The 24,616-nt window shown below is 43.8% G+C and overlaps 1 protein-coding gene across 1 annotated transcript in view; it reads right to left on the bottom strand.

Annotated features, from left to right (window-relative positions):
• LOC309564922 (DNA topoisomerase 1-like) overlaps positions 1 to 3,619 on the bottom strand; it is a 95,277-nt gene extending 91,658 nt beyond the window's left edge. Inside the window, exon 1 of the mRNA XM_082269618.1 lies at positions 3,498 to 3,619. Coding sequence (XP_082125744.1) covers positions 3,498 to 3,563 — 66 coding nt within the window. The 5' untranslated portion in view covers positions 3,564 to 3,619. The remainder of the gene's footprint in view (positions 1 to 3,497) is intronic.
• Between the last annotated feature and the right edge of the window lie 20,997 nt (positions 3,620 to 24,616).

The following is a 24,616-nucleotide window of genomic DNA, read 5'->3' as shown; positions in this document are numbered from 1 at the left end:
CCTCCTAGATAGGTGCTAGAAGAGTATAGTTTTTGGGGCTCTTACCAGGAAGATTGCCAGGTAAATTCATTTATAATGGTTCTCTGCCTTCCAGGGAGCAAGATCCATTGGTAGGGTCTGCTCATGGTGCTTAGGTGCAGCTCAGCTTGTCTGAATGTTTTACACTGGTCCATTAGAGAGGCATATTGGACAGTGGGGTGAAACCTGACCAGTGAGGGCACAGGCATTGTTATAGCCCTGGTAATTGGCAGAGGAAAGTACCTTGGTGCATGAGGGGGGATTTTATAAATGCCAAAAGCACATGCGCTCGGGGTCTTCAGCTGGAGAGCAGGGTCCCGAAGGGAGGGGGCTGCTGCCCCTCCCTCTGTAGACGCTTCCATGCAGCCTTGGGTAGTCTACCTAAGGGCCTGAAAGTCAGATAGGATCTTAATCCAGAGGTCCTGCACAGCTGACTGGAAGGGAGACACTGGAAAGGATTTGATTCTGTACAGCGGGTACAGATCGGTGTCATGGGGCATGTCCTGAGAGGGCCATCCCTTCAGTGGAAGAGTCAGTGGACGGGTGTCAGTCAAGGGGATGCTCAAGAGAGTGTTCTGAAGATAACGTAGTTGCATCAAGTCTACTGCTAGGGAGAGCAAGAAGACGGCTCTGCTTCCACAAGTAACCTGGCGAGGCCAAGTGAGAGTTGTCCTTATCTACTGTGATTACATCAGTAGGGAGTATCCCACTATTCGCTTCTCCTATCCAAGTTCCACAATAAAAATACAAAAAACAAATATCTTGGACTGTTTATTGAGTAACGAGCAAAACAGGAGTAAGGAGGGATATGTGAAAACCCCCAGCAACTGTCTGAAGGTAATCAGAGGGAGGCATAAGAAGTCATCACACAGGAACCCCAAGGGGGGATAGTGCTACATTCTGCAGCAGGTAAAATAAGGCAGCAATATACATGGGCAGCACTAAACTCCAGCAGCACTAAACTCCAGCAGCACTAAACTCCAGTCGAGGAGTCTCGAGGCACAAGTATCCGACGGTTAACTTGCCCACCCAGATCCACTTAGAGCTGAAATCTAAGCTTTACATGGACTGACCCTTTAAACAGGAAAACTTCTAGAGCCAAAATAAACTACAAAAAGGCAGCCTTTCCCCCGATGTAATCTCGTTTCACACGGTTATTACAAGTTGTCTTTTTTCCTGCCCAGTATTGATGCCTTCTCAAGCCAATCTTCCTATCGACTTCAAAAGCTCTGCATTATACATGGCCTCTCGGCTCCGCTGATGGGGCGCCTAATTGGCAAGAGTTGCATCCTTTAAGATGTAAGGCGTGATGTAAAAAATATATGAGTACAGAAGTGGAGAGGCAAGAGAGGAAACTCTGCGCATGCATCTTTCATGAGCGACTTTTAACAAAGCAGATGTCTGGCCAGAGGCGTGCTGTGAGATCCGTGCCCCGGTGCTGACAGAGGCATCAGCTTCGCTGAGCAGGAAGAGACAGGAAGACCAGCGCGGGTCAGGAGAGCAAGGCAGAGATCTTCCATAGCTCCGGGAAGGAAGAGGCGTGCTTGTCATTTATCAGAGCCACATGAGACACCCCTTATGTTCAGATCAAAGCACACTGCCCCCCCCCCCCCCGTCACACATGGGCCAAAAAAAAAAAAAGTGTTTTGCCATGATTCCTAGAAGTTTGTTTGAAATCTTAGTGAAATGAGTGCTTTAAAGTCCGACTAAACCTTTGATTTTTTTTATTACTGCATTGATGTCAAGTTGCTACAAAGTATTTGATCTTTTTTTCTTTATTTGCAAGCACTGTATTTGCGCTTACTTCTTCATTTCAATAAGCTAGAGATCAGGAGCACTGCCCTCTGTGTGGTCCGAGTGTGAAATTCGAAGAGCCAAATAATTTTAGTCCGAAATATGGTCTTATTCTAATAATGGCAGGTGCCATAGCCAATGCGTTTCCAGGACCGTACGTTGTCCCCCTTCAACAGGGCTTAAAGCTGAATTCCAGGAATTTGGTTCCTTTGAAAAAAGTGAAGGCACACTGAGCCAAGTCCAAGGTGGTACATGACATCCCCTGGGCTTATCGCTATTATTTACATCTGACAGTTTTATTGCACTCCTGGAAGGCGGCTATCGCTGTATTTCTTGGACCCAACGCTGATGCTTCAGGTCCAAGCATCTTTAACATTGGAGTCCGTGCAGCTGCTATGCCTGCCCCTCCCCTTCCTCGTGCCCAATCACAGAAGCCTTTGTTTTAGGTAACCTCATTCACATCATACAAAGGATTCTCTGGATGGGCAACAGAGGGGAGGGCCTCTCTCACAGCCTGAAGTGTGAGCGTACACGTTGCTGCCTACTTCTGGGTTGAGTACCTGAGCATGAGCACCCCCTTATTGGAGCATTGTGACGGGGGATGCTTTTGACCTTTGAAGATCTAGACAGGAGTCTCCAAACTGCAGCCCTCTGCCTTTATATGGCCCTTAGGGCAGTATCCCTTCCACTGACCCCAACAATGGAGCACTACCCCTCTTACTGACCCCCAACGATGGGGCACTACCCCTCTTACTGACCCCAACGATGGGGCACTACCCCTCTTACTGACCCCAACGATGGGGCACTACCCCTCTTACTGACCCCAACGATGGGGCACTACCCCTCTTACTGACCCCAACGATGGGGCACTACCCATCCCCACTGACCCCAACGATGGGGCACTACCCATCCCCACTGACCCCAATGATGGGGCAGTACCCCTCCCCACTGACCCCAACGATGGGGCACTATCCCTCCCCACAGACCCCAACAATGGGGCACTATCCCTCCCCATAGACCCCAACGATGGGGCACTATCCCTCCCCACAGACCCCAACGATGAGGCACTATCCCCCCCACAGAACCCAACGATGGGGCACTATCCCCCCCCCACAGAACCCAATGATGGGGCACTACCCCCCCCCCCACAGAACCCAATGATGGGGCACTACCCCCCCCCCCCCACAGAACCCAATGATGGGGCACTATCCCACCCACTGACCCCAATGATGGAGCACTATCTTTCCCACTGACCCCAATGACGGGGCACTATCCTTCCCACTGATAGGGCACTATTCATCCTACCAATACTAAAGATGAGGCATTGTTTACCCCCACTGACGCTAGAACATTTTTTACTCCCACTGGCCACACTCCACGGCCACACTATAGCCCCCCCTAAAGTCTAAACCAGAAACTGGCCATTTAGAAGAGAGAATGCCCAAACAATTGTTACAGCTCAACTCTACTCAACACTTTTCTTTGGCTAGTGAAGAGTTAAAAGCGGTTTCCAATGCTTCGTGTCCCCACATCTGTCACCTCATAAGGAGGCAGACCTCAAAAGCCTGACAAAAAAATCGACTGTACTCTCCCTCACGCCACTAGCAAATGTGTCTCTGCGAGGCAGCGTTGACCTATAGTTTGACACCCAAATACCTTCCCCTTGAGTTACTATCTAGCAATACCTTTCTCCAATCCAGGAAGAAGTTATGCCGGAACACATCCTTGGTGGTGTATTCATGGTCCAACATGTGTGCAAAGAAGCCAGCCACCTCCTCGGCCTGAGGGCTCAGTCGGAATGGTTTACCTGTAACAGTTATTTTAAAATGAAGCATTACTTTTTTCATATGAACTCCAATGTATGTTTGTGTAAAACAGAAAATTTAGTCAAGCCAAACTGAAAAAAACAAAACTCGAAAATCTGTTAACCTGCAAATATTACCATTAGAAGAGTTTTAAGCTTTACCTACCAGAACTATTGCTTTCCTATTTTTGGGTAGGTCAAAAACCTCATATTGTTTTTTTTTTTTATTGCTATAAAAAAAAAACTGAATGAGAGGCATGGGTTTCAGAGTTGCTCCTCGACAGTGTTGGGGGTAACTAGTTACAAAGTAACTGATTACAGTAACTACATTACTTTTTTTGGTAACTAAGTAATGTAACTAGTTACAATACTAATATTGGTAACTACACTACTTTACTAGGATATAGGAGGTAACTACACTACTTTACTAGGCTATAGGAGGTAACTACACTACTTTACTAGGCTATAGGAGGTATCTACACTACTTTACTAGGCTATAGGAGGTAACTACACTACTTTACTAGGATATAGGAGGTAACTACACTACTTTACTAGGCTATAGGAGGTAACTACACTACTTTACTAGGCTATAGGAGGTAACTACACTACTTTACTAGGCTATAGGAGGTAACTACACTACTTTACTAGGATATAGGAGGTAACTACACTACTTTACTAGGATATAGGAGGTAACTACACTACTTTACTAGGCTATAGGAGGTATCTACACTACTTTACTAGGCTATAGGAGGTAACTACACTACTTTACTAGGCTATAGGAGGTATCTACACTACTTTACTAGGCTATAGGAGGTATCTACACTACTTTACTAGGCTATAGGAGGTATCTACACTACTTTACTAGGCTATAGGAGGCATCTACACTACTTTACTAGGCTATAGGAGGTAACTACACTACTTTACTAGGCTATAGGAGGTATCTACACTACTTTACTAGGCTATAGGAGGTAACTACACTACTTTACTAGGCTATAGGAGGTAACTACACTACTTTACTAGGCTATAAGAAGTAACTACACTACTTTACTAGGCTATAGGAACGCGCTTTCCTGCGTTACCCAAGCCGTGCGATACAATCGTTATTTCGAAGAATACAGAGGGATGAAGTTTATGAATTTTTGTTGCACTTTAGGTTTTATTCTGTTTTTTCAGGTTTTGTTCTCATGTTTCCCAAAGCCTGTGTTTATACAATAAACTCTATGCAGAAAGAGTGTCATGTATCTTCTTCTACACAGTCAATTAAGAAAGAGGAAAGTAAAGTAATAAGTAGTGAAGTTACTTTTCAAATGCAGTAACTAGTAAAGTAATCTCGTTACAATTTACAGAAGTAACTAGTTACATTTTTTGAGTAACTACCCCAACACTGCTCCTCGATAAGAGTTCACAGAGTGTGGTCTTTCATTTGAGGAATACAATTATTTTAGCTAACTGCTATCAGACTCGAGGCAGCGTCCAAAGAGATCTTGGAAGAAATCCAGGAGGTCAAGGGGAAATTAAAACCCTCACCACACCATAAAGAGGGTCCAAAGGTTAGCGTCAATCATTGGCTGGTAGAAACCATCCTTTAGACACAACCATTTTTTTAGAATACCTTGTGTCCTAAACTTTGCTATCACAGTTTTCCAATTGCTAATGAAAGTGGGCCCAGCTTGGTACCCAAAACACTTGGTTTCTGAAATTAAAACCCTTAGGATTCATCTTTATAGTGGGTTTTTCCCCTGGAAGTATCTCCATTGGGAAGCTTGACTTTTTGTCCTGTTCACTGGGAAATCTAAAAAGTTAAAGTTGTTACCAGAAAAGAAGTGGAGGTAAAAATCTTCCACTTGGGACACCAGTTTTTGACAACTGTATAATAGGGACTTTCCTATTTTTCCAGCTGGGTATCTGGGGCCGGAAATTTTGGGAAATCTCTTTAATGGGGACAAGAACAGAAAAAATACAGGAGGTTATAACCCTTCCCTCACACAAATCAAAACTAGAAATACGTTGTCTGGTTTTCCACTTTAAAGTGTGAAATAAAGGTTGCTTACAACCTCAGGATATTTTGGAGCTTATACATAAAATTAATGCCAATTTATTGCTTTTTAAATTTGGGTAAGGTGAGCCACGGGATACTCAAGAACGGTTACAAAAAGGCAATGGAAGACTCCCCAACGGCACTGTCTTCAGGATGCAGTTAGAGACAAGTGAAGCTCAGGAGACTCCATTCTTCTGTACTGAGTGCCTCCAGTTTAGAGCCTCTGTGGACTTCCTTCAAGGAACTCTGTACGTGGGTCCCCTAGCTCTATCGGGAGCTGGGACCCAGATTGCCTCCTCTAAACTTCAGCTACAATGCATCCGGAAAGTATTCACACTGCTTCACTTTTTCCACATTTTAGGTTACAGCTTTATTCCAAAATGGATTCAATTTTCATCAAAATTCTACAAACAATGCCCCATAATGATAATGTGAAAGAAGTTTGTTTGAAATATTTGCAAAATTATTAAAAATAAAAAGGAAAAAACATGTGCATAAGTATCACAGCCTTTGCCTTGACACTCAAAATTGAGCTCAGGTGCATCCTGTTTCCACTGATCATCCTTGAGAGGTTTCTACAACTTGAAGTCCACCTGTGGTAAATTATTATTGGACATGATTTGGAAAGACACCCGTCTATAAGGTCTCACAGTTAACAGTGCATGTCAGAGCACAAACCAAGCCATGAAGTCCAAGGAATGGTCTTCTCTGCCTCGATTAAAATGCTGTCTTGGAGGTCTACAACTTTCTGCAGCATTAAAAGGTTCCTATGAGCACAGTGGTCTCCATCATCCGTAAATGAAGTTTGGAACCACCAGGACTCTTCCTAGAGTGAGCCTTCAGGCCAAACAAAGCGATCGGGGAGAAGGGCCTTAGTCAGGGGGGTGACCAAGAACCTGATGGCCACTCTGAAAAAGCACCAGCATTTCTCTGTAGAAAGGAGAACCTTGCAGAAGAACAACCACCTCTGCCGAACTCCACCAATCAGGCCTGTATGGTAGAGTGGCCAGACAGAAGCCACTCCTTAGTAAAAAGGCACATGACAGCCCGCCTGGAGTTTGCCAAAAGGCACCTGAAGGAATCTCAGACCATGGTAAACAAAATTCTCTGGTCTGATGAAATATTGCACTCTTTGGCCTGAATAACAAGCGTCATGTCTGTAGGAAACTAGACACTGCTCATCATCTGGCCAATACCATCCCTACAGTGAAGCATGGTGGTGGAAGCACCATGCTATTGGGATGTTTTTCAGCGGCAGGAACTGGGAGACTAGTCAGGATTGAAGGAAAGAAATGCAGCATGTACAGAGACATCCTTGATGAAAACCTTCTCCAAAGCACTTTGGACCTCAGACTGGGGTAAAGGTTCATCTCCCGACAGGACAACGACCCTAAGCACACAGCCAAGATCGCAAAGAAGTGGCTACGGGAAACTCTGAATGTCCTTGAGTGGCCCAGACTAACCCAATTGAATATCTCTGGAGAGATCTGAAAATGGCTGTGCACTGACGCTCCATATCCAACCTGATGGAGCTTGAGAGGTCCTGCAGAGAAGAATGGGAGAAACTGCCCAAAAATAGGAGTGCCGAGCTTGTAGCATCATGCTCAAAAAGACTGGAGGCTGTAATTGGTGCCAAAGGAGCTTCACCAAAGTATTGAGCAAAGGGTGTGATACTTATGTACATGAGATATTTTCCTTTTTATTTTTAATAAATTTGCCAAGATTTCAAACTTCTTTTACATCGTCATTATGGGGGATTGTTTGTAGAATTTTAAGGAAAATAATGAATTTAATGCATTTTAGAGTAAGGCTGTAACATAAAATGTGAATACTTTCACTCTATATGCCCAGGGGGCCACAACACTTAGGCTGGGTCTCTTCCCGCAGGACAAGGACCCTGCTGTTCCAGGCCCCAGCCTATTTATACACACCTCAGCCCCCTACTGGCCATTCTTGCCAGGTATTGGCTGAGGTTGTATGTATATATGCAAGTGAGGGTTTGCCTCTTCGACCCTTTAAATTTTGGAACCTACCAGAAATCAGGGAGAAGCAGCAGAGCCTGTGATCAGCAGAACCCAGAAGAGCCAAAAGCAATCAAACTTCCGCTCCACTGGATACAGAGTAGGCTAAAACTAAATTTGCCTTAAACGGTTAGCAACCTAGCTAGGAGGGTGCTACATAGGGACAGGGTCTCTTGATTCTTCTGAAGCTTTTAAACTTCTGTACTGCAATACAAGAATATGCTGAATAATCAGAATATTGCATTGTTCCACCATATTCAATCTGCCGGGCAGTTTTCCATTCTCTGCCACAAGGCAGTACTGCGTGGAGTTGTCACATGCTTTCTCTTCTCCATTTTATCAGAAGAGACAGAATATATAGATTTTATTGTCAACGTCTCCTGCTCTGACCCTTCTCTTCCCTTTCAGCAGACAATCCATGCAGTCCCACCAGCTAGAGAAGCCTGGACTGAAGGAATAAAAAGGGAATGAACATAAAAGGATGGAACATAATATAAAAAGGACAAGTTAAAAATGAAAGGTATAATTGCTTCGAAGTGGATTTTTTATTTTGGTAGAAAAATTGGAATTGACAAAACAAGGAGCACTCATACCCCGGTCACAGAATATGATGGGTTTTCTGCAGAAAGCATTAAGTGGAAGATGTGCTTTCAGGCTGTCCCTCTGTAATTGAACCTCTATATGACCCATCTGAAGAGAGCAGTGAAGGAAAAGGGGGGGGGGGGAGTGACCCCTTTGAATTCGTTTATTAAAAATGGATGACTAGACTGGCTAAGAGAAAAAGAAACCTAAAGCCCCTTCTGTTTATAGATTAAAAGTTTTATATGCAATATTTAATATCAAAGCAAAAAGGCTCTGCTCGAAGAAAGGAGCTTTGTTTGGGTGAACGTGGTTTGTAGGAGAAGTGTGGTAGTCTTAAAAAAAGCTTCAGGTCTTTATTTTTTTTTTTTTATTTCTTTCTTTGAGTTCAATAAGGTTTAGAGAAAAAACAAGAATGGTATTTTTTTAAGACCGGGAGGAGATATATGTAGGTATGTACAGAAATATATACTATAATATAAATTCCATTTTATACAGATTCAAAAAATGGGGAAAAAGGGAATTCAAATGGGCCTCACTTCCCCAACAGAGATGCCCAAAAGGGGGGAATAGGGGAAGGGACAGGGGGGTTGGGTCTGGATTTTTGGGTACCAATAAACAGTGCAGTACAAGAAGCAAAAAAGCAAAAAATAAAACCAAGATATCTTTATTAAATACACATTAAAATCGTATACGAATATATACGATTTTAATGTGTATTTAATAAAGATATCTTAGTTTTATTTTTTGCTTTTTTGCTTCTTGTACTGCACTGTTTATTGGTACCCAAAAATTCAGACCCAACCCCCCTGTCCCTTCCCCTATTCCCCCCTTTTGGGGAACTGAGTCCCATTTGAATTCCCTCTTCCCCATTTTTGAATTTGACATTTATTCTGGAAGTTGGTACCTTTTTTCCCTTGTTTATTATACATCATGCTCCCAATATCCATTTTATACAGGTTTAGGGAATAGGAAATAGAATATTGAATGGTTTTTCGAATTTTCATTTTTACCTTACTTTTTTGTATCTTTTCTCGGTTAACGAAAAAATGTAATAAAGATTTTTTTTTTTTTTTTTAACAATTAGTGCTAAATGACAGACCTAATTGCTTAAAATTACAAAATCAAAAATTACAAACTTTTCCAAAGTAGAAACGTTTGATTTGGCTCATTAACCACTTTAGCCCCGGAGGATTTGGCTGCTCAAAGACCAGGCCCTATTTTGCGATTCGGCACTGCGTGACTTTAACGGACAATTGTGCGGTCGTGCGACGCTGTACCCAAACAAAATTTATGTCCTTTTTTTCCCCACAAATAGAGCTTTCTTTTGGTGGTATTTGATCACCTGTGCAATTTTTATTTTTTGCGCTATAAACAAAAAATAGCAACAATTTTGAAAAAATAATATTTTTCACATTTTTTTATATAAAATTATCAAAAAAAAAATATAAAAATCTAAATTTAACATTTTAGGCCAACTTGTTTTCTGCTACTTTTTTTTTTTAAACAAAAATATCGCAATAAACGTATTTTGATTGGTTTGCAAAAGTTATTGCGTTTACTAACTACGGGAAAGATTTATGTCATTTTTATTTATTTATTTTTTACTAGTAATGGCGGCAATCTGCAATCTTTTTTTTTGCGGGACTGTGACATTGCGGCGGACAGATAGGACCCGACATTTTTGATACTTTTGGGGGTACCAGTGACATTACTACAGTAATCAGTGCTAAAAATATGCACTGTCACTGTAATAATGACACTGGCAGGGAAGGGGTTAGCTTTACTGGTGATCAAGGGGTTAAATGTCTCCCTAGGGGAGTGATTGTGTCAGAGGGCGTGGCTTGTGAAGTAATCACAGAGACATGCGATCCTATATAGCAGGATCATATAGCCTCTGATCACTTCAGGGAGAATGACAGACGGCTGAGTTTCCATCAGCCGCATGTCCTCTCTCTGCTGCGGGAGATCGCGAGTGGCCGGCAGCCATCGAGGCCGCTGGTCACACACGCTGGCTCCCCAGCTAACGAGCGGGGGCGCGCGCTCGCCCCCTAGAGTCTCCTGAGCGAGCAAAGTAGTACTACATCACTTTGCCCAGGAACGCCTGACTGCCGCAGTAAATGTGCGGTGGGCGGGGCAGAAGTGGTTAAGCTGCTTCCTCAATTTGCTTGGGAGGAAAGAAAAAAAAATCCTTTAGAGGGTGGGTGTATTTTTCGGTGTATTTAGGCTAGTTGAGTCATTTATAAAGGGGGGGGGGGGGCTTGTTTTTACCCAAGAAAAATGGTTTGGTTAGAAAACTCTTGAGAGCCGGTTCACACTGGGGCGACACGACTCCTTACTACTTTGGGGCGACTTGTGCATTACCATGCACCACGACTTCGGAGCGACTTGTAGGGACTTCATATAATGAATGTCTATGCAAGTCGCCTACAGGTCGCCCCGAAGTAGTACAGGAACCTTTTTCTAAGTCGGAGCGACTTGTGTCGCTCCTATTAGAACGGGTCCTGTAGCGGTCAATGGACCGCGACTTGTCAGGCTGACAAGTCGTGCTAGTGTGCAACCGGCTCTGAATCTATGAATCTTGAATGACAACATTGATAGATAGACCTGTTTTTTTTATTTATTTTTTTTCACTCTTTTTAGTGTGTATTGTTATTTCTGTACTGTGACTTTTCACCGCCCTTTTTTCTGTAAAAAAAAAAAAAAAAAAAAAAGACCAATAAGGGGAAATTTTGAGGTATGAGAAAGAACAAGCCCAGGATAGTTAAAAAAAAAAAAACCACACATGTAACCTTTTAGAAGCGATTTTAAACCCATTGCAAAAAATAAATAAATAAAACAAAAAGCACTAAAATGTCACCTCCTGCATCGGCAATGCATTTCACCAAAATTTCAAGAGAATGAAAAACATTTTCTTTTATCCCTAGGGGGGCTTGTCAGGAGAAAAAAAAAAAAAAGTTATTCAGCAGCGGAGATTAGCATGTGCGCACTTCAATCTTTTTCACATTCTACTTTTAGCTTTTTTTGTTTTTTTTAAATCCTGAACCCAAGGAGGAAATTATATTCCAAAAAAAAAAAAATATCAAATCAGAAAATTTACTCAATTTCCTCTGAATATACCCGGTCCAAATGGAAATAATGATAACTACCCTTTGGCTTCTGCATACTCATTTTGTAAGGCCACCACTCCATTTTGCTGCAAAATTCTTGTCCAAGTTTACAAAATTCACAATGTAAAATGATTATCCCGCTCCCTGGGAACACCGGGGTAGCTTGGAAATAGTTTTCTGTAACCTCAAACACTGCAATGCCAAATGCAATGCATAAATCAGCATTTTAAATGGAGGGGCTGCGTTCCTCTCTTAAGAAGTCAATTTGTATTAATCTGTTTAATGAGGCTCTAAATTGGGCTGATCACTGGCTACTAATCACGTACTAAGGAAAACAACAAATCAAGTTTTTTTTTTTCACTTCCCGATTTAAAGCGTCTTGATTTTTACATCCATAGTGCGGACGAAAAAAAAAAAAAAAAAAAAAAAAAGACACACACACTTGCCAATTGAATCTATCAAAGATCCGTCAGCTGGAATTATACAGTTGAGCTACAAATTGTTGGTCTAGAAAGTGCAAATAAGAATTTTTTTTTTTTTATTTTTTTTTTTTTTAATTTGCTAATGTTTTTAACCCCCTCCTTCCCAAGCCTATTCTGACACTTCGCTCCTACATGTAAAAATCTAAAATATTTTTACATGTAGATTTTTTTAAAAATATCTATATGTATATTATATATGTCACACGGTATTTGCACAGCGGTTTTCTCAAACGCAATTTTTTGGGAAAAAAACACTTTCATGAAAAAACAAAAAACAAAACAACACTAAAGATAGCCCAATATTTTCGTATAGGGGAAAAATATTGTTACACTGAGTAAATGGATACCTAACATGTAACGCTGTAAAATTCCGTCTGCCCGGGGAATGGCGGCAAACTAGGGTGCTTAAATTCTCTATAGGTGATGCTTTAAAAACGCCTTTACTGGTTACCAGTTTAGAGTGGCACAGGAGGACTGGTGATAGAATTATTGCTCTCGCTCTGACATTCAAGACAATAACTCACATGTGTGGTGCGATCACCGTTTACATATGCATGCCGGAGTAACTTATGCGTTCACATTTGTGCATAAGCACGGTGGGACAGGGGGTGCTTTAATTTTTTTTAAATTTGATACAAAATAGTTTACATTTTTTTTTGGTACTAACTTTATTGCTATCACAAGGGATGAACAACATCCCTTGTGACAACATGGGCCGTGACAGGTCCTCTTTATGGAGAGATTTGGGGTCTATTAGACCTCATATCTCTCCTCTGGCCCCCCATGCAGCCGATCAGAGAGATCGGTCCAATAGACTGCTTCTTTGGCCGGTTGTGGCCAGGTAAACAAAGGGTCGGGACTGGGAGCGACAAATTACGTGCCACTCCCGCTTTCCAGGGTTACACGGAGAGGGGAACTAAGTCAGTTCCTCTCTCTGTACCAGGCAGCCGTCACCGCATTGCTCCCCACCTCCACAATGGGAGCAGAGAGCCCGGGAGAGGGGTGTGACCCCCTTCTGCTACCTACAGAAGTGATAGAGCAGAGACTGTAAAAGCTGGTCCGGGGGGCCCTTCATGGTTTCTTGCACCGGGGCACTGAAGGTTCTAGTTTCGCCTCTGAATAGTAGCATCTATGGTCTGCAAGGTATGGCTGCACGGTTGAACTGAAGATTGAAAAATCTGCCCATTGGTTACATGTTATCCAACACATCTAAAACAAATCCCCTCTTAGGATAAATAACTTTCCTCCCAGAGAAAATTCAGACTTGTGCGTTATTCCAATACACGCCTGATACCCATAAACAGCAGTTGCCAGAGGTAGCAACACAATGAGTCCTGTGCTGGATTGCATAGATGTGAGGCTTTAAAACCAGTTCCCTAGCGTGTTCCATGTCTCAGATATAAAAAAAACGTTATGAAGATTTAGCCACCAATGTCTTAGAAAGCTAAAATTCCAATGGTTGACAAAGACTTCTTACCATCATAGTAAAACCTCACATCTGGTGGCAGTGGTTCATAGGGTGGGGCAAATACTGGACCCTTGTGTTCCAGAGATCGCCATTTGACCCCATCTTCGTATTTCTCCTCTTCCCACCTGCAAAAAAAAAAAAAAATATATATATATATATATATATATATATATATATATATATATATATATATATATATATATATATATATATATATATATATAGGATGAGGGCAATGATGACATTTAGATCAGTCAGGATACCTTTCCACCCAGCTATCTACTTTTAGAAGCGGTTCTATAGTTCCGAGATGAAACCAGCGAATGTAGGCAAGTTTAGATCAACTTGAGGTGTACTGGTATTGTGATGGTGCTTAGGAACACATTACACCCTAAATACGGGTGTACCATGTAACAAACCTAAAGGTGAACCTAGCCTTTTAAACTGAATTTGTCAGCCAAATGGAAGTGTCCATGACTGAAGAAAAACAAGACATCAGCTGAGACAAGACTAAGGAGTTCCACTAGAAGAAGGACCCTGTATAATGTTCTACAAAAGCCTAGTTCGGGCTTTAGTTGGGTTTTTCATATAAAAAAAAAAAAAAGGTATCGGTGTCTTGTAAAAAAAATATATACAGTATCTCACAAAAGTGTGTACACCCCTCACATTTTTGTAAATATTTTTTTTCTATCTTTTCATGTAACACTAAAGAAATGACACTTTGCTACAATGTAAAGTAGTGAGTGTACAGCTTTATCACAAAGCCATTAATGTCTAAACCACTGGCAACAAAGTGAGTACACCCCCAAATTGGGCCCAATTAGCCATTTTCCTTCCCTGGTGTCATGTGACTCGTTAGTGTTACAAGGTCTCAGGTGGGAATGGGGAGCAGGTGTATTAAATTTGGTGTTATCGCTCTCACTCTCTCATACTGGTCACTGGAAGTTCAACATGGCACCTCATGGCAAAGAACTCTGATGATCTGAAAAAAAGAGTTGTTGCTCTTCATAAAGATGTACTTGGATATAAGATGATTGCCAAGACCCTAAAACTGAGCTGCAGCATGGTGGCCAAGACCATACAGTGGTTTAACAGGACAGGTTCCACTCAGAACAGGCCTCGCCATGTTTGACCAAAGAGGTTGAGTGCACATGCTCAGCATCATATTTAGAGGTTTTCTTTGGGAAATAGACGTATGAGTGCTGCCAGCATTGCTGCAGAGGTTGAAGGGGGGGGGGGGGGGGTAAGCCTGTCAGTGCTCAGGCCATCATCAAATTGGTCTGCATGGCTGTCCTCCCAGAATGAAGTCTCTTCTAAAGATGATGCACAAGAAAGCCCACAGTTTGCTGTAGACAAGCAGACTAATGACATGGATTACTGGAACCATGCCCTGTGGTCTGATTAGACCAAGATAAACTTATTTGGTTCAGATGGTGTCAGGCGTGTGTGGCGGCAACCAGGTGAGGAGTACAAAGACAAGTGTGTCTTCCTACAGTCAAGCATGGTGGTGGGAGTGTCATGGTCTGGGGCTGCATGAGTGCTGCCGGCACTGGGGAGCTACAGTTCATTGAGGGAACCATGAATTCCAACATGTACTGTGACATACTGAAGCAGAGCATGATCCCCTCCCTTCAGAGACTGGGCCGCAGGGCAGTATTCCAACTTGATAATGGCCCCAAACACCTCCAAGATGACCACTGCCTTGCTAAAGAAGCTGAGGGTAAAGGTGATGGACTGGCCAAGCATGTCTCCAGACCTAAACCCTATTGAGCATCTGTGGGACATCCTCAAATGGAAAGTGGAGGAGCACAAGGTCTCTTAACATCCGCCAGCTCCGTGATGTCATCATGGAGGAGTGGAAGAGGACTCCAGTGGCAACCTGTGAAGCTCTGGTGAACTCCATGCCCAAGAGGGTTAAGGCAGTGCTGGAAAATAATGGTGGCTACACAAAATATTGACACTTTTGGCCCAATTTGGACATTGGCACTTAGGGGTGTACTCACGTTTGTTGCCAGCGGTTTAGACATTTAATGGCTGTGTTGAGTTTTTTTGAGGGGACAGCAAATTTACACTGTTCTATATATTGTGTATATTATGTAATATACAAGGTGTACACTCACTACTTTACATTATAGCAAAGTGTAATTTCTTCAGTGTTGTCACATGAAAAAATAGAATAAAATATTTACAAAAATGTGAGGGGTGTACTCATTTTTGTGATATACTGTAACAGAATTAGCATATCCACTGGTCCACTGCCAAAAGCAATTTTTTTTCTTTGATTATCCATACACTTTTATAGCCGAACAAACATGGACACTAATCTAAATGTTAAAGCAGAATTCCAAGAATTAAGCAGGTTTATAAAAAGTGAAGGCACTCCACATTAAGCCCAACGAGGTGCCTGCCACCTCCTGGGCTAATTTCTTTTGTGTGCATCTTACAGGTTTATTGTGCACCAGAACACAACTTCCGGATCTCAGATGCTGGACTGAGCTGGTCTTGAGCCCCTTCAAGTGTAGAGTCTTGTGCAGCTTGATATGCCCACCCCTCCCCTCCTCCTGCCCAATCACAGAAGCCTTTGTATTGTGTGAACTCTCACAAAGGCTTCTGTGAATGGGCAGCAGAAGAGAGGGGCCAGAATAGCTGCTCTCTAGTCTGAGAGGAGAGAAGTACAGAGTGTATCCTCTGGCAGAGCAATAAACCTGTCGGATGTAAACAGATATGCACATCATGTGGCAGGCAGATATTAGGACTTTACTCATGGTGTGCCTGCACATTACAAAGTTGCTGAATTTGTGGAATTCAGCTTTAAGTTCAGGTTTTTTGCCAGTGATGGGTACTGTTAAATCTACAGACATTTTAGGCAACTTCCCACCTTATAACATTTTGGGGAAGGCCATTTTTTCCCTGGCACGACTGTCTTATGTACACAGCCAACTCCATAAAGAAATGATTGGACCCGTTTGGTGTGAAGGAACTCAAGTGTCCTGCACAAAGCCCTGACCTCAATACCAATGGAGTGCAGGCGCAAAAAATGTGATCATGGAAATATGAAAACAATCTATATCAAATTTACGAATAACGTCAGGCCAAGGGTGAGGATGAAATCACATGGGCATGTAGGATGTCCACAACTTAGGACAAGCATCTTGAGAAATTAAGCAATCTCTGCAAAGTACATGCAAGGATGGAGGAAAACAAAGAAGTGCCTCTAAGTCTGGACTGTAAACATTTTTTTCTAGAAAAGGACATATGTCAAGGCTGTGATGGGAGTCACTTTGGTTGGGGGGCCCGTGGAATCCAGCTTACCTTATTGAGTTTGAGAAATCCCTGTCTCAGCTCCCTAGGTGCCTCTTATGTGTAAGTCACTCTGTGTCTATTAGGGGCACAGGGTGACCAAGGAAATGGTGAACAGCTACTTAATGGACACAGAAGATGGTTTGGAATACTTCAAAATGGGACAGTAATATTTATCAACTAGAAATATATGTAGACTATTCCAGGCCTGTTTGATTCTGAACATGTTCATTGAAAGAGCTAATCACATTGGCCTCTGTTCCATGTTTTCCAATGTAGGAGACGGACAGTCTGTACTGGTGGACTCCTCCTATTGTCTGTTTAATAAGGTGTTCAGTGTTTATATATGTAGGAGAATGTGTAATGTATTTTGTTTTAGCCTTGTTGCGGCAGTCTGGTCATCCAGGCTGGTTTAAGTGCGCTGAGTTAATTACCATGTTAATGATAACATTGTCTAGATGTGGATTCCCATTCACCTATTGTTTCTGTGCAGATGGCTAGGTAATTAGTTCAAGTTAATTATATTTCGGTTCACAATTTCATCTGCATAGGATAATGTAATCAGGCACCTGACCTGTGTGTGGTATACATTTGGTGTGAGTTTGTTCAATAAAGGTTCCAGATCTATATAAGCTATTCTCGGCTAGTTTTGTATGGGGGCGCTGTAATATCGGATATCTATGTTCCAAGACTGGAAGAAGCGGTATTCTGACGGAAGCCCACAAAAACAGTGTGGGTCGCGATTCTGTTACAAAGGCAACTCGCATTGTGTAGATCACAGGCACATCAGAAAGTCCACCCGAGAGGACTTACTGATGTGCCCGTTTCTTATCTACACAATTTGAGTTGCCTTGACACGTCATTTTCTAAAAAACTTTTTACAGTCCACACTTAGAGGGACTTCTTTGTTTTCCTCTAGCCTTGACCTCAACCCTACTGAATACCTTTGGGGTGAATTTGAACACCCGATTGTGACTCAGGTCCCCTTATCCAACATCAGTACTTGACCTCAGATTCTAATGGCTAACTGGGCACAAATTCCCATAGACACGCCAATTATGGAAAGCCTTCCCAGAAGAGTGAAAGTGGTTACAGACACACAAAGGAGGGGAAGGCTACTGCATTTTAATGCCTATTGTTTGGAACAGGATGCCTAACAGCCTCATATAGGTGTAATGGTCAGGCTTCCAATACCTGTTGCCAACATAGGGGTTGATTTACAAAAACTGTAGAGTGCAAAATCTCAAGACTTGGGAGTAAGTCACATGTGCAAGTCACAAGCAAGTCTCAAGTCTTAACCTTCAAGTCTCAAGCAAGTCCCAAGTTACTGTGGCGAAAAACATGCAAGTCGAGTCCCTGCTAGAAGTCAAGCATGTCAAGTCATTTATTTTGGTCAAGTCACAAATCAAGTCAAAATACTGATCTACCCCAATTTTCACCTTTAAATCAGTTAAAAGTCAGTGGTCAGGAAAGGTTTTGTTTTATTTTCAACATTAACAAAAACTGCTTAGTGCTTTTTTCTTGGCATATTAAAGAAACACTTTGAATGTCCAAACAGCTCAAAATCCTTTGTCCGGACTGTAGGGGGCGCTCGCCGCCTACAGTCTCCTGAGGGAGCGACGTAGGGCTACAATATAGTAGGGCTACGTCGCTTTGCCCAGCAGCGGCAGAGTGCTGCAGTAAATGTACGGTGGGCGGGGTTAACCACTTAAGCCCCGGAGGATTTTCCTGCTAAACGACCAGGGGGTATTTTGCGATTCGGCACTGCGTGACTTTAACGGACAATTGCGCGGTCGTGCGACGCTGTACCTAAACAAATTTGGCGTCCTTTTTTTCCCACAAACAGAGCTTTCTTTTGGTGGTATTTGATCACCCGTGCGATTTTTACTTTTTGCGCTATAAACAAAAAAAGAGCGTTCATTTTGCAAAAATAATATTTTTCACATTTTTTTATATGAAATTCCCCAAAAAAAAAATGTAAAAATCAAAATTTTTTAAAATTTTCGGCCAATTTGTTTTAGGCTACCTATGTTTGGTAAAAAAAAAAAATCGCAAAAAGCGTATTTTGATTGGTTTGCGCAAAAGTTATCGCGTTTACTAACAAAGGGAAAGATTTCTGTCATTTTTGGTGTTTTTTTTTTTTTTAACGTGTAATGGCGGCGATCTGCGATTTTTTTTGTGGTACTGCGACATTGGGGCGGATATATCGGACCCTTGACTGACATTTTTGACACTTTTGGGGTTACCAGTGACATTTCTACAGTAATCAGTGCTATACATATGCACTGTTACTGTAAAAATACACTGGTAGTGAAGGGGTTAACTTTATTTGGGAGGGAGGGGCTGTGTGTGTCCCTAGGGGCGTGCTTTCTACTGTGATTGGCTGTGGCTCTAGCTGTAAGGACACTGATCAACGGATCTACATACTAGATCCGAGTGATCAGTGTCTTTACAGCGAGGAGAATGACAGGCAGCTTGTTTACACAAGCTGCCTGACATTCTCCCTCTCCCCCGCCGATCGCCGAGTGAGCAGCGGACATCGGGTCCGCTGGTCACACGCGCGGGGGGGTCCGTGACCGCGCGGGCGCGCGCTCGCTCGCTCCCCAGAGCCTCACAGGCGAGCGACGTAGACCTACGTCACTCTGCCTGTGAGGGGCCGACTGCCGCAGTAAATATACTGCGAGTAGGGTTGAGCGGACACCTAGATGTCCGTGTTCGACGGGTTCGGCCGAACTTTAAAAAAAAGTCCGGGTCCGTGTCCCGGACTTTTACCGAACTTTTCCCAGACACCGAACCCCATTGAAGTCAATGGGGACCCGAACTTTAAGGCACTAAAATGGCTCTAAAACACCAAAGGAAAGGGCTAGAGTGCTGCAAATGGCAGCAAAACGTAATTAAGAGCATGGCAAGTGCTCTGCAAACAAATGTGGATAGGGAAATAACTTAAAACAACAAAAAAAAAACAGAAAAATAAAACAATGTTCTTCTTCATCTCTGAAGGACGAGGCCCATATGGAGTAGGAGGGAGGTTGAGGTGGTGGTGGATGTGGCGGTGACATAGGCGTGCGCACAGGGTGTGCTGGGTGTGCCTGGGCACACCCTAATCACCTAGGGCACATAGCATTGCCAGTGAGGAGATGGGAAAGATCTCCCTGGGACCTGCTCTGCTCTATTTCTCCTTGCCTACAGGTACATGGCCCCGATACATTACTCTCCCTGCTGGCAAACACATGCATGTGTATTTCAACTTTGGGGTGCACACCTTAATGCAATAGGCTGCGCACACCTATGGGCGGTGTAGGTGGAAGCGGCGGTGGAGGAGGACCAGGGCCGGATTAACAGCATCATGGGCTTGGTGCTGAGGATTTTGAAGGGCCTTAAGGGCCGTGCCTTGCCATGCACCCAGAGGAGGAAGGGTGCAGCCATGCATGCCTAATTCAACATGGGATGCTGTCTCTGAAGCCCATAAACACATCCATGCATCGCCAACTGTCCCTCCTTGTCCGGCCTTCACGCTGTGTGGGGAGGTTCTGAGGGTGCTGCCTGGGGAAGCGAGCATAGAAGCCAGACTTCTGTGTTTACAAGTGACAGAAGAGCGGTAACAGTGAATATGGCCAACCCGGGGCCTATATAAAAGGTAGGGGCCTGGAGCTGCAGCTCCAATAGCCCCTACATTAATCTGGCCCTGAGGAGGAGGACGAGGTAGCCAACACTGCTTCTTTTCAAAAATTTTAAATGAGGGTACACCCCAAAAGAGTGAGAAAGAGCAAAAATGGAACAATGGGTGGGTAAGGTCGGTATCCATTGCTATTCTGCATAAGGTACGGAAAAGTCCCGTGGGATCCATGCCTGGTTCATTTTAATGAACGTGAGCTTGTCCACATTGTCTCTGGACAGGCGGCTGCGCTTGTCTGTTATAACGCCCCCAGCCGTGCTAAATACCCGTTCAGATAATACACTGGCTGCAGGGCACGCCAGCACCTCCAAGGCGTAAAGGGCAAGCTCAGGCCATGTGCCCAATTTGGAGACCCAGAAGTTGAAGGGGGCAGACCCGTCATTCACTACATGTAGGCGTGTGCACACATACTGCTCCACCATGTTGGTAAAATGCTGCCTCCTGCTAAGACGTTCCATCTGAGCTGCTGGTGCTGCTGTTTGTTGTGGCGTGCTGACAAAGCTTTTCCACATTTCGGCCATGCTAACCCTGCCTTCTGAGGTGCTGGCGGTGCCCTGGTTGCGTTGGCGACCTCCTCCTCCTCCTCCTCTGCCTTGTGCTTCCACTGTGGCCCCGCTGTCAGATGGGAATGCCAGCAGCATGGCGTCTACCAGCGTGCGCTTGTACTCGCGCATCTTGCGATCGCGCTCCAGTGAGTGAATTAAGGACGGTACGTTGTCCTTGTAACGGGGATCCAGCAGCGTGGCCACCCAGTAATCAGCACAAGTTAGAATGTGGGCAACTCGGCGGTCGTTGTGGAGACACTGCAGCATGTAATCGCTCATGTGTGCCAGGCTGCCCAGAGGCAACGAAAGGCTGTCCTCTGTGGGAGGTGTATCGTCCGTGTCCTCTGTATCCCCCCAGCCACGCACCAGTGATGGCCATGAGCTGGCCTGGGTGCCACCCTGCTGTGAACATGGTTCCATCTCCTCCTCCAGCTCCTCCTCCTCCTCATCCTCCTCATCCTCCAGAACTGTGCCCCTGCTGGACAATTGCGTCCCTGGCGTTTGCGTGTGCAGGAACCCACCCTCGGAGCCCCTTGCGAATGACTGCCCTGAAAGCCTTGGAAATGTTACCTCTTCATCCTCCTCCTCCTCCTCATCCTGTGCCACATCCTCTTCCATCATCGCCCGAATTGTTTTTTCAAGGAGGCATAGAAGTGGGATAGTTAAGCTGAGAACGGCGTCATTGCCACTGGCCATGTTGGTGGAGTACTCAAAACAGCGCAACAAGGCACACAGGTCTCGCATGGAGGCCCAGTTAAATTAAATAGCGGAATAGAAAATATGATCCAAAAAAAGTGTATGTATATCACACGTACACAACCACACTGGGCCCCGATTACTATTGTTTGTACCCCTAAAAGGCTAGATGAGGAGTAGGGGGAGTATGGAACAGGCAGCACCCTCAAACCTTCAGAAGTATGAGATGAACCCCAACAACTTGGAAAGGTGGATCTCTCTCACACGTACCAACACAGACTATCCCCCAATTTAACTGATCCCCAAAGGTTTTTGATTAAATAGCGGAATAGAAAATATGATCCAAAAAAAGTGTATGTATATCACACGTACACAACCACACTAGGCCCCAATTACTATTGTTTGTACCCCTAAAAGGCTAGGAGTAGGGGGAGTATGGAACAGGCAGCACCCTCAAACCTTCAGAAGTATGAGATGAACCCCAACAACTTGGAAAGGTGGATCTCTCTCACACGTACCAACACAGACTATCCCCCAATTTAACTGATCCCCAAAGGTTTTTGATTAAATAGCGGAATAGAAAATATGATCCAAAAAAAGTGTATGTATATCACACGTACACAACCACACTAGGCCCCAATTACTATTGTTTGTACCCCTAAAAGGCTAGGAGTAGGGGGAGTATGGAACAGGCAGCACCCTCAAACCTTCAGAAGTATGAGATGAACCCCAACAACTTGGAAAGGTGGATCTCTCTCACACGTACCAACACAGACTATCCCCCAATTTAACTGATCCCCAAAGGTTTTTGATTAAATAGCGGAATAGAAAATATGATCCAAAAAAAGTGTATGTATATCACACGTACACAACCACACTAGGCCCCAATTACTATTGTTTGTACCCCTAAAAGGCTAGATGAGGAGTAGGGGGAGTATGGAACAGGCAGCACCCTCAAATCTTCAGAAGTATGAGATTGTGTTCACTGTACCCCACAAAGATTGAGTTCACTGCACCCCACAAAGATTGTGTTCACTGCACCTCACAAAGATTGTGTTCACTGTACCCCCCAAAGATTGTGTTCACTGCACCCCACAAAGATTCTGTTCACTGTACCCCACAAAGATTGTGTTCACTGCACCCTAAAAGGATGTTGTTCACTGCACCCCACAAAGATTGTGTTCACTGCACCCTAAAAGGATGTTGTTCACTGCACCCTAAAAGGATGTTCACTGCACCCCAAAAAGATTGTGTTCACTGTACCCCCCCAAAGATTGTGTTCACTGCACCCCACAAAGATTGTGTTCACTGCACCCCAAAAAGATTGTGTTCACTGTACCCCCCAAAGATTGTGTTCACTGTACCCCCCAAAGATTGTGTTCACTGTACCCCCCAAAGATTGTGTTCACTGCACCCCACAAAGATTCTGTTCACTGTACCCCACAAAGATTCTGTTCACTGTACCCCACAAAGATTCTGTTCACTGCACCCCAAAAAGATTGTGTTCACTGCACCCCACAAAGATTCTGTTCACTGCACCCCACAAAGATTCTGTTCACTGCACCCCACAAAGGATTTTGTTCACTGCACCCCAAAAAGATTGTGTTCACTGCACCCCAAAAAGGATGTTGTTCACTGCACCCCAAAAAGGATTTTGTTCACTGCACCCCAAAAAGATTGTGTTCACTGCACCCCACAAAGGATTTTGTTCACTGCACCCCACAAAGGATTGTGTTCACTGCACACCAAAAAGGATTGTGTTCACTGCACCCCAAAAAGATTTTGTTCACTGCACCCCAAAAAGATTGTGTTCACTGCAGCCCAAAAAGATTGTGTTCACTGCAGCCCAAAAAGATTGTGTTCACTGCAGCTCACACACAGAAAATATCGATTGTAGTTTGTAGAACACAGTTTCCCTAAAATTCAGCAGACTCTGTCCCTAACAGGATTGAGAAGAGATCGTAGATCAGGATTGAGTGCAGATTCACCCCACCCCCCACACAGCAATATCGATTGTAGTTTGTAGAAGACACTGACCCTATAATTCAGCAGACTCTATCCCTAAAATGCCTACAACTCGCCCTGCCTAAACACTCCGACCTGTCCCTCAATTCTATCCGGACACAAATGGTTTTTTCCTGCCTATCTTTCCCTAATCAGCAGCCAGCACGTTGATGTGTGCTCTGTCCCTTAGCTAAGCAGCAGAATGACGCTGCTGCGGCGGCTGCCTCGAACTTATAAAGACTTGGTCACATGCTTCAGACGGCCAATCCCAGCTACTAAGACATTTGCAGGCATGGCTGGGATGGCTTAAGGCACACCAGTTAAACGATTGTTGATTGGCTGTTGAAAGCCCGCCATGAAAAGAGCGCCAAAGCATGCAAAACCCGGAAATAAAACGACCGAACACGGATTTTTACCCGAACATACAGTAAAGTGTCCGTGTCCGTGTTCGGGTAAAAAAAATCCAATTATTCGGTACGAACACGAATAATACAGTCCGTGTTCGCTCAACACTAACTGTGAGCAGTCGGCAAGCGGTTAAAGTGGTTAAGTGACTGTGGTGTCAGAAACATAACAGGCACATTAATTTTGCTTTAACACATCTTGAGAAAATGCAAATATTTAATAACTTAAAAAAGTAAAGTCATTTCGAGTCATAGGTCTCAAGTCAAAGTCAAGTCTCAAGTCATGAATACCAAGTCAAAGTCAAGTCGAGTCTTATTAATTTTAGTCAAGCAAGTCTTAAAGCGGAGTTCCACCCATTTTTAATAGGTTGGATTACATAGATGTTATGTAATCCCCTTTAAAACGGCTTTTACCAATGGAAAGTTTTTTTTTTTTGCTAGTAAATACCTTAATTTCTGCTTTATTCCTCCTCTCCTCACTTCCGGGTCCGATCGGCAATGACGTCATTCGGCGATTCACAGTGTAGGCTGGAATGTATTCCATTCCAGAAATCTCGCAGGAGCCGAGCTGTACTGAGCCGTGCCTGCCCCGCCTCCGCTTCGCCTCCTCTCAGTGAGTTGTACTGTATGCATTGTATTCAGGCCGTTCTCTGCCCCGCCTCCGCCCCGCCTCCTCT

This window comes from Pelophylax lessonae (assembly GCF_965119305.1).
Source record: "Pelophylax lessonae genome assembly, chromosome: 10".
Classification (NCBI taxonomy): Eukaryota; Metazoa; Chordata; class Amphibia; order Anura; family Ranidae; genus Pelophylax; species Pelophylax lessonae.
The sequence above is the reverse complement of the archived record's forward strand: the minus strand, read 5'-3'. Positions and strand labels throughout refer to the sequence as shown.